This window comes from Vulpes lagopus, chromosome 11 (assembly GCF_018345385.1).
Source record: "Vulpes lagopus strain Blue_001 chromosome 11, ASM1834538v1, whole genome shotgun sequence".
Classification (NCBI taxonomy): Eukaryota; Metazoa; Chordata; class Mammalia; order Carnivora; family Canidae; genus Vulpes; species Vulpes lagopus.
Window position 1 is genome coordinate 63,898,797 of NC_054834.1, and position 18,273 is coordinate 63,917,069.

The 18,273-nt window shown below is 35.5% G+C and overlaps 2 protein-coding genes across 2 annotated transcripts; both read right to left on the minus strand.

Moving 5' to 3' along the window:
* Nucleotides 1-6,025: 6,025 nt before the first annotated feature.
* LOC121472040 (olfactory receptor 8J2-like) lies at nt 6,026-6,979 on the minus strand. Its single transcript, XM_041723012.1, has one exon. The coding sequence runs from the start codon at nt 6,977-6,979 to the stop codon at nt 6,026-6,028; it is 954 nt and encodes a 317-aa protein (XP_041578946.1).
* Nucleotides 6,980-13,936: 6,957 nt separating this feature from the next.
* LOC121472235 (olfactory receptor 5T2-like) lies at nt 13,937-14,857 on the minus strand. Its single transcript, XM_041723462.1, has one exon. The coding sequence runs from the start codon at nt 14,855-14,857 to the stop codon at nt 13,937-13,939; it is 921 nt and encodes a 306-aa protein (XP_041579396.1).
* Nucleotides 14,858-18,273: the final 3,416 nt, after the last annotated feature.

Below are 18,273 nucleotides of genomic sequence, written 5' to 3' on the forward strand. Positions count from 1 at the left end.
TATTGTTCTTGACTGGAAGTAGAAAAATGCACTAAGTATAATCCCTGTCATCAAAGAAGTTCAGGGATTTTAATGGAGACATATGCTATTGATTTTAATATAACTTTAGTATTTGAATGTCTATCACAGTGATAGTGCTGATAGAGTTGTTGTTAGAGTGACAAAACATTCGCACACAGCTAGTAGCTGAGTCTAGGAAGGGAGGCCACCAAATCCTACTTTTCCTCCTGGGCACCTGGAAAGCTGACTTCTCATCCTCCTGGCAGGTGTGCAGAATTGGCTGAGCTGCAGCCTGACTCTCCTGTGGTGGCACAGCACCGCCCCCGCGCCACCCCCCCCCCCCCCCCGCCCACCATGCAGTCATCCTTCACCCCTGCGTGCTGGTCCTGGGGGCCTGCCACACTGCCTTTCTGTTTCAGAGCTTGTAATTCCCTGTGGTTGAAGCATGAAATGCACATAAAATGCTGAAAAATACTGAGAAAAAATGCGAGGAGAAAGGTGATTACAACAGAGATTAAGAAACTGCTAGTTTGCCCCCATATTTGATTAGTCTGTGATCTATCACCCAAGTTTTAGGCATCCATATCTAAACATGAAAGTATCTTCTTTACATATTTCATAAAGATTTTAAATTAATATAGCATAATCTCAGCCCATACTTTAATCACTTTTTGACTGTGTACACAGTAATAACATTTATCATATAATAACATTAACTTATTAGATCTTTAAATATATATTTCAAGTATTTTAAAGAAATAATTAGTAATTTCTTCTGACAATTATAATTCAAACTACTTTTTTGGTTAGATGCTTTTAAATCGAAGTATAATGAACACAGAATTCTGTATTAGTTTCAGGTATATTGCATATGGGTTCTATTAATTGTGTACAGTATCAGTGCTCATCATGATAAGCACAGTCACAGTTTGTCACCATTCAATACTATTATAATATTATTGACTATTCTCTGTAGAGTGCTTTCCATATATGTGATTTACATATTTTAAACTGGAAGTTTGTATCTTTTAATCCCCTCTATCTATTTTGCTCATTTCCTCTACACTTCCTTTCTGGAAAAAAACTAGTGTGTTCTCTTTATTTAAGAACCTGTTTGTTCATTTGCTTTGCTTTTATAGTCCACAAATATGTGAAATCACAAAGTATTTGCTTTTTTCTCTTGAATTTATTATACTTAATGTGATCCCTCTAGGTCTTTCTATGTGGTCACAAACTGAGAGAACTCGTGGTGGTTATGATTGTGTAATATTCTATTCTGCATTCTTTTTAAGAAGTAGTCATTTTCGTATTTATATTATAAGTAACCTAATGTCTTGTACATTTTGTGAGCTGAGGTAAGAATTGTTATCAAAACTATGTTTGTCGACAAAATTTCTCTAATTCAAATAATGATTGCTCATTAGCTTTATAAATATTGAAGGAGTCAAAACCAATCCTGAAGGGAAGGTTGGAACAGTGACATGGAGTATAACTTATGGAAGGGCATCAAACTTCATAAACAGTAGCTCTATTTAATAGAAGGAAAGAAAAATTCAGTAGCCTTTATTGAGACACAAAGAGAAAAGAAGAGTGGTACAAAGAGAAGGAGTAAAACAAGGAATAATGATAAAGTTTGAATCTGGAGATATAAGAAGAGTAGTGGGAAATTAATTTGTGGTGCTGTAGTTAAGTTTCTCTAAACATAAGAAGGCAGTGTGGCAGGATACAAAATAAATGCCCAGAAATCAGTAGCATTTCTATAGATTCACCATGAGGCTGAAGAAAGAGAAATTAAGGAGTCAATCCCATTTACAATTGCACCCAAAAGCATAAGATACCTAGGAATAAACCTAACCAAAGAGATAAAGGATCTATACCCTAAAAACTACAGAACACTTCTGAAAGAAATTGAGGAAGACACAAAGAGAAGGAAAAATATTTCATGCTCATGGAATGGAAGAATTAATATTGTGAAAATGTCAATGTTACCCAGGGCAATTTACACATTTAATGCAATCCCTATCAAAATACCATGGACTTTCTTCAGAGAGTTAGAACAAATTATTTTAAGATTTGTGTGGAATCAGAAAAGACCCCGAATAGCCAGGGGAATATTAAAAAAAGAAAACCAGAGCCAGGGGCATCACAATGCTGGATTTCAAGTTGTACTACAAAGCTGTGATCACCAAGACAGGGTGGTACTGGCACAAAAACAGACACATAGATCAACGGAACAGAATAGAGAACCCAGAAATAGTCCCTCAACTCTATGGTCAACTAATATTCCACAAAGCTGGAAGACAATCCACTGGAAAAAGGACAGTCTCTTCAATAAATGCTGCTGGGAATATTGGACAGCCACGTGCAGAAGAATGAAACTGGACCATTCTCTTACACCATACACAAAGATAAACTCAAAATGGATGAAAGATCTAAATGTGAGACAAGATTCCATCAAAATCCTAGAGGAGAACACAGGAAATACCTTTTTGAATTTGGCCACAGCAACTTCTTGCAAGATACTTCTGTGAAGGCAAGGGAAACAAAAGCAAAGCTGAACTATTGGGACTTCATCAAGATAAAAAGCTTCTGCACAGCTAGAGAAACAGTCAACAAAACCAAAAGACAACCTACAGAATGGGAGAAGATATTCGCAAATGACCTATCAGATAAAGGGCTAGTATCCAAGATCTGTAAAGCACCTATTAAACTCAACAGCCAAGAAACAGATAATCCAATCATGAAATGGACAAAAAACTTGAACAGAAATTTCACCAAAGAAGACCTACACGTGGCCAACAAGCCCATGAGAAAATGCTCCACATCACTGGCCATCAGAGAAATACAAATCAAAACTACAATGAGATGCCACCTCACACCAGTGAGAATGGGGAAAATTCACTGTTAAACAAGACAGGAAACAACAAATGTTGGAGAGGATGTGGAGAAAGGGGAAACCTCTTGCACTGTTGGTGGGAATGTGAACTGGTACAGCCACTCTAGAAAACTGTGTGGAGGTTCCTCAAAGAGTGAAAAATAGACCTGCCCTACAACCCAGCAATTGCAGTACTGGGGATTTACCCCAAAGATACAGATGCAGTGAAAGACTGAAACACCTGCACCCCAAAGTTTCTATCAGCAATGTCCACAATAGCCAAACTGTGAAAGGAGCCTCGGTGTCCATCGAAAGATGAATGGATAAATAAGATGTGGTTTATGTATACAATGGAATATTCCTCAGCCATTAGAAACAATGAATACCACCATTTGCTTCAATGTGGATAGAACTGGAGGGTATTATGCTGAGTGAAGTAAGTCAATCGTAAAAGGACAAACATTATATGGTCTCATTCATATGGGGAATAAAAAATTGTGAAAGGGATTATAGAGGAGAGGAGAGAAATTGAGTGGAAAATATCAATGAGGGAGACAGAACATGAGAGACTCCTAACTCTGGGAAAGTAACAAGGGGTAGTAGAAGGGGAGGTGGGGTGGATGGGGTGACTTGGTGACGGACACTGAGGGGGGCACTTAACAGGATGAACATAGGGTTTTTACTATATGTTGGCAAATTGAACTCCAATAAAAAATACAAAAAAAATAAAACCATAAGGAGACCTGATGCTACCATAGAACCCTCTATCTTGTCTCCTGTCACTCATATCTGCAGTGATTTCTACTTCTTTATTGATTTTCCTTGAAAGAATTTTTTTCTTTCCATGGAAATGGCTTGTGGAAGCAGACTTTTGTTAGTTCTTTTTTTAATTTTTTTTTTTTTTGGAAGCAGACTTTTGCAAAGCAGAAATGATAGATGGGACTCATGGCATGGAGATATCTGGTGAAGCCTTTTGGACTTGCAGGAAGATGGCATTAGCAGTTCAAACCAAGCTTATCTAGACCTGAAGAGACAATAAAATCTCCATTGGAAGTCTTACATTTGTTTAGATTAACCTTTCAACTGAAAAGTTCAGAAACATGCCAATTACTGTTACCTATCAGACAATTGATAAAGGAGGAAACAATCATGCTACACACATCTATTGGGTCATAAGTAAAATGTTGGGATACATGATTATGTGCTTCAAAACAAAAGGAGCTGCTGTGAAAATACTGCTTCAGTTAGTTTTCGGGTCAAAATGGCATTTTCTAGGCTGAATTTGAGAAACTTGGATGGTGTTTCTTATTTTCGTGGTCTTGCAAGGATTCTTTGTGTGGCACTGTGATGCTTACTGCCTAGAACATCCCTATATACAGAGTGGGGTCAAAGCTACCACTACTGTGGCAGTTTCAGGAGGGGCTCTGTGGTGCTGTTCGATGTGTGTCCTGTCTCTCACAGGAGCTGTCAGACCTTGCTTTGTGACTGTCTTGCATCTTCCCTCTCCCCTCATCGCTAGGGGGATTTTGTTGTCACTGTCTGGACACAAATGCCATGGAACCTGCAGAGCAGTTAGGAAGGTATAAACTGGAAGTACAGGTGACTTAGCATCTCGCAAGTTGATAGCTTTGACGAATTGGAGATCAGTGCTGCCACATAAATGAGTTTCCCTACGTTACTTCAAGGGAAGGTGGTACTGGGCTCATGTGCCTGCCTGGTTGGTTGAATGTGTGGATTCGTCAATTCTGATAAACGTGTACAAGTGATATGTGAGTGGGTGTGCATGTGTGTGTGTGCATGCACTGTGTTACCTTTCAACCTAATGAACTTATCTTATCCTTCATTTAGAGTGGGCATTGTGTAGAGTTTCTTTAGGGTAAATTTTGTAGCTAACACATGCAGAAAGGGTATATACTATGTAAGCTTTTGAGAGACTATCCCCTTGAGTACTAGTGAATGAGACAGTTGCAAGGTTTTAGATTGCCAGGCTAAGATACTATGCCAATATACAGATGTACATGTTTTAGGCAGAATCATGTACGCCCACCTACCCACCAAGGATGCCCACATCCCTATCCCCAGGACTGTGAACATGCTATCTTCCATGAAAAAAAGAGACCAGAAGTATCGAACATACAGTGTCACTTTATATTTTCAGCTTTGCTGTTTGTTTATGACTAAATTGACAAATGATTCATAGACCCGAGTTTCATGTTCCCTATAGTTGCCTTCTTTCTGACATCCCACCTCCCCAAATTTCATATCATTTCCAGATGTTGCCTGTCTTGCATGCCCTGACCAGTCTCCCTTATTCGTTGTAAATTAGGAACATTTTACATGTACAGAAGTAGATATGGCACATGATGACTGTTTTTTTCCATCAGAGTTCCCTTGAGAGTTGGTGTCCCTTTGAAGACAATGTTTTTATTTTCATTCCAATGAGTTTTACTCCAAAACACACTATATACAAATGTCAAAAGAAGTGGAGTTTGCTGTTATGAATCTATCACACAGACAATGAGCCCTATACCACAACGTTTGCTCTGAGAATAAGACATGGAGAATGTTAATTTTATGGCACACTGGAATGAAATATCAACCTCGTCAACCTCGGCAATATTTTGCCTCATCTACATGTAACACATGATAGTAGTGGAAATGTAGAATCTCCTTTTGTAGGAGATTTTTCTGTTTGCTATAGGTTCCTTTTTGCTATTTTCTGTTTGCTATAGGTTCCTTTTGCTGTTCCTGTTTGCTATAGGTTCTCTTTCAATGGATATCTAGGCATTTTTGCTGTTTTTAGTTTTTCTCCTAAAGATTTCTTTTTCTGTGATTAAAATTTATGTTAGGTGCAAGACAAAAATGAATTTAAGAAAGTCAAGATATATGAATCACAAAAAATACAATATTGTGTTTTACCTTAAATATGCTTACTTTGAAAATATTTTATACCACTTAAGCGTATTTTGTATGGTCAACTAATGTGTCTTTGTATTAGGGATAGTTGGATATTTGATGGTGGAATAGAAAGAGTTAAGATGTACCCATTGAATCCACAAAATTTATAACTATTTATTGCCTCTACTTAGTAGATACTAGCTTTTCAGGAGCAAATAAAAACCCTTAAATAAGAGAACTGAATCTTTAAATTTACACTAATTTGAAATTGAAAGCCTGGCAAGGGCTCTTTAGGAATCTCTTGAATGCATCCTTCACATCCTTGTTCCTTAGGCTGTAAATGAGGGGATTCAGCATCGGTATCACCAGGGTGTAGAAGACAGAGGCCATTTTATCAGTATCTAATGAGTGGTTGGTCCTTGGTTGCAAATACATGAAGAGAAGTGTCCCATAGAACACAGTGACAGCCATCATGTGGGAGGCACAGGTGGAAAAGGCTTTTCGTCGTCCCTCTGAGGAATGTATCCTCAAAATGGCAAGGACAATGTGGAAATAGGAGGTTAGAACAATAATCATGGAGAAAAACAAATTGGTCCCGGCAGAGGTAAACACTACTGTTTCTGGAATGTAGGTATCAGAACAGGACAATGCCAACAAAGGGACATTATCACAGTAAAAATGGTCGATTATGTTTGAAGAGCAGTATGACACAGAGAACACACAGGAGGAGACGGTCAGTGCTGTGGTCAGACTGTAGAGGTATGTGAGGGACACCAGCAGAAGGCAGATCTGCGGAGATACCACCACCATGTAGAGCAGGGGGTTGCAAATAGCCACGTAGCGGTCGTAGGCCATTGCAGCCAGCATGAAAATCTCCCCCACGATAAAAACTAAGAAGCCCCCCAGCTGGGCTGCACATCCATAGTAGGATATGGTTTTCTTTGAAACCAAGAAGTTGACCAGCATCTTAGGGGCAATGACAGTAGAATCGCCAAGATTGATGATAGCCAAGTGCCTGAGGAAGAAGTACATGGGCGTTTGAAGCTGCGAGTCAACACTGGTGAGGGTGATGATGCCCAGGTTCCCTGCCACGGTGAGCCCATAGATCACCAGGAAAACAAAGAAGAGTGGCATCTGGAGGTCTGGGCGGTCTGAGACTCCCCTGAGAATGAACTCAGTCAGGTGGGTCAGATTCCCTGAGGCCATTTAATTTGTTCTTCTCATCTTTTAATGGAGAAAATGGAAGGAGGTTAATAGATGGTCAAGTTGATTTTTCTGGTTCATGCTGTTTCTTTTAAATCAGATTTAAAAGACTGTTTCTTTTAAATCAGATTACTTTTGTTCACAATTGGAAATGTCAAACCTTACTTGTATATCTCCCAATTTTTAACAAAATTCAGAAATACAAAGACCAGTTTTTTCTAAAGATCAGTTTCAGCTTAATGAAACTGTTTTCCCAAGCTATTTTTAACTCTGTGCTAAATACAATTTATATTGGTTTTATATGTAGTAATTTACTATATGTATTGAAATTTTATTCACATAATCATATTAATTACAATATTCCCCAAATATATGTTTACATCAACACTCATGCTTCTGTGTATGTTTCTAACTACATTTGAGAAGTTGATGAAACAGATGACTTCCAGTGACTTTCAGTTATTTTTAACTTTCTGCCAATGGCTTTCTCTACAACCTGTTTCTTATCAGCCTGGGGATTTTTATGTATCTGCATGAAATACTTGACTATATTGGGTTTTCCTTAACTATGTCTACAACATCATGCTGTTTCAGCTGCCACCATCAGACTGTACCTCAGTCTGTTCCTTCTCAGTGTTATTCAGAACCTGAATTTTAAAAAAAAATAATCATGTTTCTTCAGCCAAATAACTTGGTCCTTTTATCACTCTAACCTGTATCTGCTCAGACAGTTTTTTTATTAATGTGTCCTGGCAGCCTCTCTTTTTTTTTTTCCATCTTACAGCTGTTTCCTATAAAGTATTTGAAGCTGTTTTGATATTTTGAAAAATATTACTTGTAGGTTTGATTTGCTCAAGCTTGATTTGCTCAAGCTTTTTCTTGCTTAGATAAACGTGTGGAGAAGACTGCTAACATTATTCACTATGTGGTGTACTCTGGGCCCAGAATGATGCTAGTCATTTCAATATAATGATCTCATTATTCTACAGGGGAGTCCTAGAAGATGGTTGTAATTATTTGTATGTCTGATAAGACAGTTTATAAGTTACACAGAATCTGTGTACAATATTGATTGATACTATGGTTTTATGGTTTTGCTTTATGTGTTTTGTTTGCTTGTTTGTTTGGTCACTTCGTTGGTTGGCTGTTAGTCCACCAATTACTGAGTGTGTGATTTTTTTGTATCAAGTATTTATATTTTTGTGTTGTGTGAATGTAATGAAATAATACACAAACACCATTTAGTAGAGCCTGTTAACAATGAATGCAGAAAAATTGGCATCAGCAGGTCTGGCTATAGCATGTTTTAAATGATTTTCTAATGTAATTTCCTGTTTATGTCCTCGTAACCCATTCTTCCTCACTAACCAGTTTTATAGTTGAAATGTGAAATATTGAAGTATAATTTTCATATTCAGGTAACTGGGATACATGGTATCTGGCTATCTACTTAATGAACAAATCAGGTTGTATTCTCCCAAAATCTGATTATTTCTTAAGTCTGTGGTGTCTGTTTAATTAAAGATACTACATTCCATATTCCAAAATATGTCTGATTAGGTTATAGGACTATATTGCACTAGATATTCCATATCTCTTCTCCTACCACCACATCTGAAAAGAAATGCACAGGCAAGTTTATGATGGTAACCAGAGTGGCGATACTCACTTTAAACAAAACATTTCCTGTTTTTTTCCTGCTCATAAAGCATCTCAGTGCATGTTTTACTCTTGAGACCTAGATACTCAATAAATATATCCTTAATATACAAAGAGGAAAAAAAGAGCACCGATAGTCATTGTGGATTCTGAGCTATGAATTCATGCAATTAACTTTTAAAAAACATATTTGCATGAAACATTACCTGTTATTAATTCCTTCTTCTAAAGCAATATTACTAATGTCAAAGCTTGGTAGTTTTTTCTCTTGGTAAGTATGCCACTGAAATAAAGTACTTTTCTCTTATTAATTCAGGATGGTTTCAGATTTGTTTCTGATAAAGCTATGTTAGTTTTTTACACATATTTTTTCAAGTTTGCTTTGGAAAAGAAATATTTTATGAATCTATCAAAATAAAATGTCATAAAAAGAACTTTAAAGATGTACATAATGTTGAGGTGCCAGGGTGGTGCCATTGGTTAAGCATTCAACTCTTGGTTTCAACTCAGGTCTTGATCTCACGTTCCTGAGATCCAGCCCTGAGTGGGACTCCTTGCTTAGTGCAGAATCTGATTGATATTCTCTCTCTGCTCCTCCCACTTCTTCTCTCTATCTCTCTAAAATAAAAATAAATAAATAAATAAATAAATAAATAAATAAATAAATAAATAATATACCTAATGTTAAGCATTTATATTACATTTTGGCTGAGAAATAATATTGAAAATATTTATAAGTAATCTTCTGAAATGATTTTAAGAGATGTTCCATTGGTCTCTAATTGTTTAATTTTGTCTTAAACTTATTTAAACCTGAGTTGTGTTTGAGATAAACTGCATCTTGACATGACCTGGCAGTGTCCACCAGCAACTGAAAGCCTTCTGGTTGACACCAGGGAACCTTTCCTTGTTAGATTCATCACCTTGGCAATGTGAACAACCAGAAGGAGAGAAACATTTTTCTTGATATTAAGCAATTTAGTAGGTCTTTCTTGGAGAAGAAATCTATTTCAAAGACATATAAGAAGCTTCCTGTCTGATGTAGAGTGCCTTCTAAAACATCAATTGTACAAGCTCTAAGGCAGAAACATTCCTCTTATCCTAATGAAAAATAGAATCCTCATAATGATTCTTTGTTATTCTGCAGAGATACCCATGCTGTTGTGTTTATCGGCAGGGATTCTGGGCACCATTGTTGGAGTCATTTCCCTTCCCTTCCAGTTAGCCATCAGGAAAAGTGAATAGAGCAGATATCAGTACAGTCCTGAGTCTAACTTGAATCCATAAAGCTCCCAAGATACTTGGTCTTCACATCCAGGATGAGTACTAAGTAAACTGTTGGGGTGAACCTACCTGACCCAGAGATCTGCTGAGACCCATTGCAAAGGTTCTGCACACTGAAGAGATTTACAAGTGTCTGAAATCCCTGAAGGCCCAACACTGAAGTAAACTTGTTTATGGATCCGGTCCCTACACAGGAAAACAGAAATTCCCAGATAAAGTTTTGATTCTCCAGGGAAAGAAAGACCAATTAATGAAGTCTCCACACAAGAATTATACCTACAGAGTGAAAATATTAGATAGCCTAGGGATGTACTTAGATTATTTTACTAAGTAGCAATCATGGGCAATTATTCCACTATTTGTTTGTTTTGAATTGTCCCCTGTAATCTTTTCAGAAATGTGGCTGCTGGCCCTGGGGTGGAGAAAATCCAACATTTGGGAAACTGGGGATTCTGGCCCTAATGTTCCCCTTTACTGTGAATATTGGGAATAGAACTGAATGCAAAGCTTCTATTCTCATGTTGAGAACAAGCCCTGGTGTATCTGCATAAGATAGAGATGATATATACCATAAACATAAAATGTACATCACTGTGAAAATACTACCAATTGTTTTACTGAAATTCTGAAGTTACCCATCATATTCCTGGTCATTTCCTGATTTTTAATTAAAATTGTTTGATGGAAAATGAAGTTTTCATATAATCTTGTGATCTTTTCTTACACATGTATACATATTATAATTAAACTGATAACATTTTATTTCATTTTTTGTGTGTGGAATTTTCTTTTTTTTTTTAATTTTGATAATGTATTTTATTAAGCTCAATATGTTCCAAATATCATATCCATACATAAACAATATAAAATTATTGATGTATTTTGCATTTTTAAAATAATAAATTTATTTTTTATTGGTGTTCAATTTGCCAACATATAGAATAACACCCAGTGCTCATCCCGTCAAGTGCCCCCCTCAGTGCCCGTCACCCATTCACCCCCACCTCCCGCCCTCCTCCCCTTCCACCACCCTTAGTTCGTTTCCTAGAGTTAGGAGTCTTCATGTTCTTCATGTTGAAATCCTTGTGGTTCTTACTAGAGTCCAAGTAACCAAAGGCAGCTTGTTACTTCCTCTGTAAGTTGTCACTTGTCTGTCATGTGGCTGATAGTCTTTACCCTGGTGAGTTAACAGTACTTCCATTCCTTCATCAACTCTGAAATTTCTCATCTGTTCAGCATCCCCATAACATTGTATTTAAAAAAAATAGTTTTACACTTTCCATTGTTATTGGTACTTAATTTTACAGTTTAATCTCTTACTTAAAGCTTATATTTATTGCACAAGATATATTTTCCATTTCCTAAGTTCTGCGTGTGCTGTATAAAAACATACTTTGGTCAAGCAAATAAAATTCTAAGACGGAATAGGACCATTAGTAGATCCAAACTTTCACCTTTCAGGGTGTTTGTAAGCAGGGCACACAGACATATTCCTACAGGCAGACTGCAAATGTTTCCTTTATCTTCTCATAAGAAGATATCATTTGATAGTCCCAGACTTTTCAATGTCTGTCAGTGGTATAAGTGTGCAAAAGTGTTTTACATCATTTTACATTCACATTTCCCTAATGGCTATTAAGGTAATGTATATGGATTGGTCTAAAGAACTTTCTTTTCTTGTGAATTGTCTGTGTGTATTCTTTGTTCATAATTCTATGGAATTTTAGTCTATTATTTATTATTTGAACTAGATGCATAATTACTTTTATTTTCTTGAGTTTATTATTATTTCTTTTACTATATTTGTGATTATTTTTTTCATTCAGACCTTCACAATTTTATTTTTTTTAAAGATTATATTTATTTATTCAAGAGAGACACAGAGAGAGAGAGGCAGAGACATAGGCAGAGAGATAAGGAGTTTCCATGCAGGGAGCCCGACGTGGGACTCGATCCCAGTTCTCCAGCATCACACCCTGGGCCGAAGGTAGTCACTCAACCACCGAGCCACCCAGGCATCCCCAGATCTTCTTCACAATTTTAAAGCATAAAATGTATCTATTTTAGTGATTATGAGTTGCATTTAAAGATCTCTTTAATGCTGAATCATAAATACACACACAGTCACTCTTTATTTGCATGGTTTAGATATGCAAGGATAATGCTTATCAGTGACCATATTTTAGTTTTGTGCTTGAAGAAAGGAACCATGTGAATAGCAATGGAAAGAGCCTTGTAAACAGGAGAAAATAAATGCAGAGATATCATGGTGGGAATATATGGTGATAAGAAATGTTCTGTATACTAACTGGTGAGTTGTTATTTAGTCCTTTAGAGAAATACTAATCCACTCTAGAGAAATATATTTAGGCTGGACTCTAATTCTTTCAACTTTTTAAAAAATATTTTATTTATTTATTTGAAAAAGAGAGAGAGAGAGAGAGAGAGAATGACTGAATATGTAGGGGGGAAGAGCAGAGGGAAAGGGAGAAACAGACTCCCTGCTGAGCAGGATGCTTGACATGGGGTTCCATCCTAACACCCTGGGATCATGAATTGAGCCAAAGGCAGAGGCTTAACCTACTGAGAAATCCAGGTGCCCCTAGGCTGGACTCTAATTCTAAGGAGAATGCCCTGTTGGAATTAAAGAATACAGACACTCCCTTAAGAAAATAGTTTTAAAAAAACAATAATTAAAGATTAATATATAAAAGTGAAAGAAGAGAGAACATCACAACCTAAAATTATCCTTGAAGGAGACATATCTTTGCAATGGCAATAATATCTACTGGAAAGAGGGCAAAGCATACAATAGAAGGGACTCTCTTTTGTACCTTGATTCTTGGTCCTGGGCACTGAGGAGTGGTGAATCTGCAAGGGCATCAGAGAGTGAAGGTCAAAGGAAAACAGAACTAAAAGCTGAACTGGGCCAAGCCTTCAAGGATCTCATAGGAATAATTGGACTTAGTTCTGGGAAGAGTCAAATGTGCCAGCCAGTTTTGCCTTACTTTCCAAATTGTACTTCTTTTTGTCATTCTTGAATGTAAGTGTGATCTGATCTCAATAAATGCTAATGCTTAGACTTTGTTTTCTTGAGATATTAAAGCATTTTTTCAAAAGTGATAAACTTCTTTTTTTTATAAAGATTTTATTTATTCATAAGACATAGGCAGAAGGAGAAGCAGACTCCATGCAGGGAGCCTGATGCGGGACTCAATCACAGGACTCAGGGCACACCCTGACCCAAACGCAGACACTCAACCGCTAATCCACCCAGGCATCCCAAAATTAAAGCATTTTATTGCCCATGCTCTGTAAAAAATAACACAAAAGGGAGAAACACATCATCACAAATAGTGTGTCAGAAACTACAGGGATTTGAACATACTGCCTGTGATCCCTGAATCATAGTCTGGGACTAGACTGCTGCCAATGCATGGGTCTAATGATGGATCAGAGTTCTCTGAACTAGAATCTGAACCAATGACTCCATGGAAAGTGGGCTGGAATTATGTGAGATGTGGCTTTGCTACCAATTAGGTGATAGTTGATCAAGCTAGTCAGATATAGTGTTATTTATAATTGCAGATATTATAGTTTATACATTCAGGTAATACAGAGATGGAAGAAAATAGTATACAACATTGCAAAGTAAAGGTTACATACATACGCACCCATGTGTGCATTTGTGTTATACCCATCAGTAGCTTCTACAAACATATATGTGTGTACACATACATATATAAGTGTATGTGTATATACATATATCATCAGGAAAATTTAAAAAGAAAATGAATAATATACATTTTCTGCATATGAAAATAGTATGAGCAGAGGATTGACTATGATCTTTATTTTAAAATACCTAGGGAGAAAAAAATATCCAAGGAAAGCAAGAATACATTAATAAGCTAAAACAAAACATTTTCATCATATCTTCCTGATATTGAAATGTAGAGAAAGCATCACTCATTTTTTAATTTAATTTTTACTGTGAAAATATACTTTGTTGACAAATCAATTTTTCCTAAACACTTTCTGCATTGCATCTTTTACATCTTTGTTCCTCAAACTGTAGATGATAGGATTCAGCATGGGAATCACAATGCTGTAAAATATTGACACTATCATGTCATGGTCCAGGGCATAGCTGGAACTTGGTCTCACATACATGAAGAGAACTGTACCATGAAAAATTGACACTCCAGTTAAGTGAGAGCCACATGTAGAAAAGACTTTTCGTCTGCCTTCAGCAGAATGCATCCTCAGAATTACCAAGACAATGAAACCATAGGAGATCAGGACTACCAGTATAGTAGTTATCTCAATAAATCCCGCAAAATAGAAGAGCAGTAGCTGGTTTGTGTGGGTGTCAGAACAAGAAATGGCAAGTAGTGGAGGGATGTCACAAAAGACATGTCTAATTTCATTGGATGCACAGAAGGATAGGCTGAACGTGGCCACTGTGTGTACAGAAGCATGCAAAATGCCACCAACATGGGAAGCAATGATGAGTGGCACATAGACTCTCGGTGACATGCTCACAGAATATAGGAGAGGGTTGTAGATTGCTACATAGCGATCATAAGCCATGGCAGCCAAGAGAAAGCATTCTGTGGTCCCAAAAGTAACAGCAAGAAACATCTGTGCTGCACATCCAAGGAATGAAATGACTTTATTCTTTGACATAAAATCTACTAGCATATTTGGGGTAATTACTGAAGAATAGCAGGCATCCACAGATGATAATACACTCAGAAAATAGTACATGGGGTTGTGGAGCCGGGAATCCCCAATGACCAATGCAACCAGTCCTAAATTTCCCATCAGAGTAAAGACATAGATTGTTAGAAACAGGAAGAATAAGATGATCTGTAGCTCAAGTTTGTCTGTGAAGCCCTTTAGTACAAATGTAGTAACTTCAGTGACATTTTTCATGTTGACACTTCAGGGAAAAAACTTGAAGATATTCATAAAATAATCTATTCGCTAGAAAAAGAATAAACAATATTGTGATTCAATACTTTAACTGAAGGGAACATGTGTTATGCCCTCATATTTATTTTTTGGCAATGTAAAATTTCCCAGTTGTAGATCAGAAGACAATGACAAAATGATCAAATGTTCATACTACTTGCTGCAGAATCAAGTGGAAGATATGGGTGTTCACTCACTGGCTTAATCCCTTTCATTTCTAAAACAATCAGGTCAATGGGCTAATTTGCCACTGCATTTTATTAGCTGTTTTCATATTAAGTCACAGTAAACCACCACATGATTGGCTAAAAAATAATTTCCTTCAGCATCTATACATGCAAAAAGTGTATCAGTGTACAGACATTGGAATAAAATCTCAGCATTCTAGACCTTTCAGTCATTGTGTAAAATAATCAGTTATAACCTATTCACCTGTAGAATGGGAATGTTAATATTTATAATAAAATATTGGGGCAAATATTGAAAGACAAAATATGTTAATAAGATTGAATCTTCAAAATTATGTTAAACATAGAACATGTTAAATTATATTGGTTCTTTTTTTAAAGATTTTATTTATTTATTTATTTATTTATTTATTTATTTATTTATTTATTTATAAGAGGCACAAAGAGAGACAGAGACACAGGCAGAGGGAGAAGCAGGCTCCCTGCAGGGAGCCAGATGCAGGACTGGATCCTGGACCCCAGGATTAAGCCCTGAGCTGAAGTCTGATACTCAACTGCTGAGCCACCTGGCCATTCCTAAATTTTGTTGATTCTATAGAGCAGTAATATTTTGTGAGCTAAGCTGTAAAAATTTTCTACCTCTATAGGATCTTGAGTGTATCTGACAAAACTAAGATTTTTTTTTTTCAGGATAATAGGACATGATTGAATTAAGCAATTATATGACCACTTATATTTCATTCAAATTATTTCTTTTTTGACTGGATATATGCTTATAGGTTTTATTTCTGGATATCTAATTTCTATATGCTTTTTGACTCCTTCAAAAATGGGTGAAAAAGAAAAAAATTATTCTGAAAATCTATATAATATGTTTTTAATATTATTCTTATCTAGGTATTATTTATTACTAGTGAAATAACAACTGTACACTTATTAACTAAGAGTTACAAGTAAGCTGTTCATTAAAAAAACAGTAATTAAAATATAACAACAAAATGAATAATACACCAAGACATAAAATATTCAAGAGCGAAAAAATAGGAAAAAATGAAAAAAGAAATAGGACTCTTTCCTGGATAATCCTATTGTTAAAAAATCAGGAGTCAGACCAACATTTGAATCCAGAGTTTCAATTAGCCAATTATATTCACAAGTTAAAGGATAAGTTTTATTGAAGTCATTCTTTATTTTCTTTCTTTCTTTCTTTCTTTCTTTCTTTCTTTCTTTCTTTCTTTCTTTCTGCTTTCTTTATTTATTTTTCTTTTTTAATTTTTTTAATATAGTCACTCACATTGAATTTAAATCAGTCTTGAGAGTACATGATCTGCTGCAAATAAAAATGTATGCTTTATTTAAATCCATAATTTAAGTCAAGCTCTTGTTTCAATGCATTGACATGGATCCCATCAGTAAGAGAGAGAGCCATATAGTGATGGAAGCAGAAGGAACATCCCAACAACCTTGTGAAAAAGACAAAATTAGGAATGCCTCAAAAAATTGTCAGTATTAGTAGAAAACATTTTAATAGAGTTACTGGAAAAATTAAAGGCAAAGAAAACAAAAAAAATACTCATATAAAATAATCAAGAAAGCAGGTTTTTAGATTGAATCGTATGTATTAGAAATAAAAAAATATAGACGAAACAAATTAGAACCCACAAGTTATGTAATCCAATTAAATGATTATTTTGAGTGACTCTCATATTTAAAAATGCTTTTAAATGTATAATTTAATTAAAATGTCTCAGTGACTTGATAGGGCAAACTTCATATGTTTTTTATTCTTATTTTAAAAAGCCATAGGGAACAATATGACCTTAATATTTATTAAGTCAAGTGTTTATTTAGACAAGGGGTGAAAGAGTTTATGTATCTGAAGTAAAAGCTACATTCAAAAGAAATGAAATGCGAACTTTGATGAATATGATGAAATATATATATATATATATATATATATATATATATATATATATATAATTTTTTAAGTCTGACTGGGAGTTGCAAGAAGATCAGCCCCAATGCAATTTTTGACATCAGTTCAGTGATATGCCTTGTTCAAGACAACACAGGATTTAGAATCTGAAAGTGTGAATTCAATAGCCATGTTCATGAATAAAAGACCTGTGTGATGTTAGGTTTTCATTTTGAAGTTTACTTCTCTTCTGAAAAATAGTAATGTATTTTAATGATGAAGCAGACAAAATAATATTCTTCTTTCTTTTTTCTTTCTTTCTTTCTTTCTTTCTTTCTTTCTTTCTTTCTTTATAAATAAATAAAGGCAGGCAGACTCATTAAATGTATAAAGCAATAAATAAAACATACAGCAAATTTAAGATGGTCTTATAATTGAATGTTTGTAATCAGATGTACTTATTTTTAAATAATTAGCAAATATTGGGTCATGAAATTACTATTTTAAATAATCATTAAAAAATCAACATTTCCAGAGCCCTGAACCAAATATTTCATTCTTCAGCTATATATGATATATTGTTTTAGTGATTTTTAATACACACTAAAACATTATTCTCTCAGGATTAAATCCAATGACTCTTATTTTCATTATGATTTTTTCTTACTCTTTAAGTCTGTATTATTCTTTAGAGAGTAAAGAAGTTTTGTCAATTGTGGGATCTGCTTATACCAAAAATACACATACATACATCACCATGAATCCATTTGTTACATTACAGTGGGCTTAAGTTTACTTGGGCAAATAAGATAGGGGAAGACTATAATGTTAAGAACTTTAGCTGGATTCTCTTGAAACAGGAATTTGACTAGATGTCCAAATAAAACTCATATTAAATATAAGTAAATGTCAGAATATATTGAAAGGACTCAGAGAGAGAAAATGACTATGATTCTTGAGGAATTTAATACAACTCCAACTGTTAAAATTAAGGTAAAGCCACCTTCAAAAAATACAATTGTATTAGAGGACAGAAAATTCCAAATATATTTGGCTCAACATTGCAACACTGTTTGCAAAAGAGAAGAAAAGTAACAGCTGTGTATTGAACACCTGTGGTAGAAACAGACTTTGGTGTATTACTTTATTTCAGGCTTGGAGCCCAGATTCACTCTCATGTGCCACTCCTAGTGCATGCACTTTTTACTATTTTACACTATCTCCTGTTACACCATGGCTTCACTCTGTTAACTGACCTCACAAGCCACCTCTAC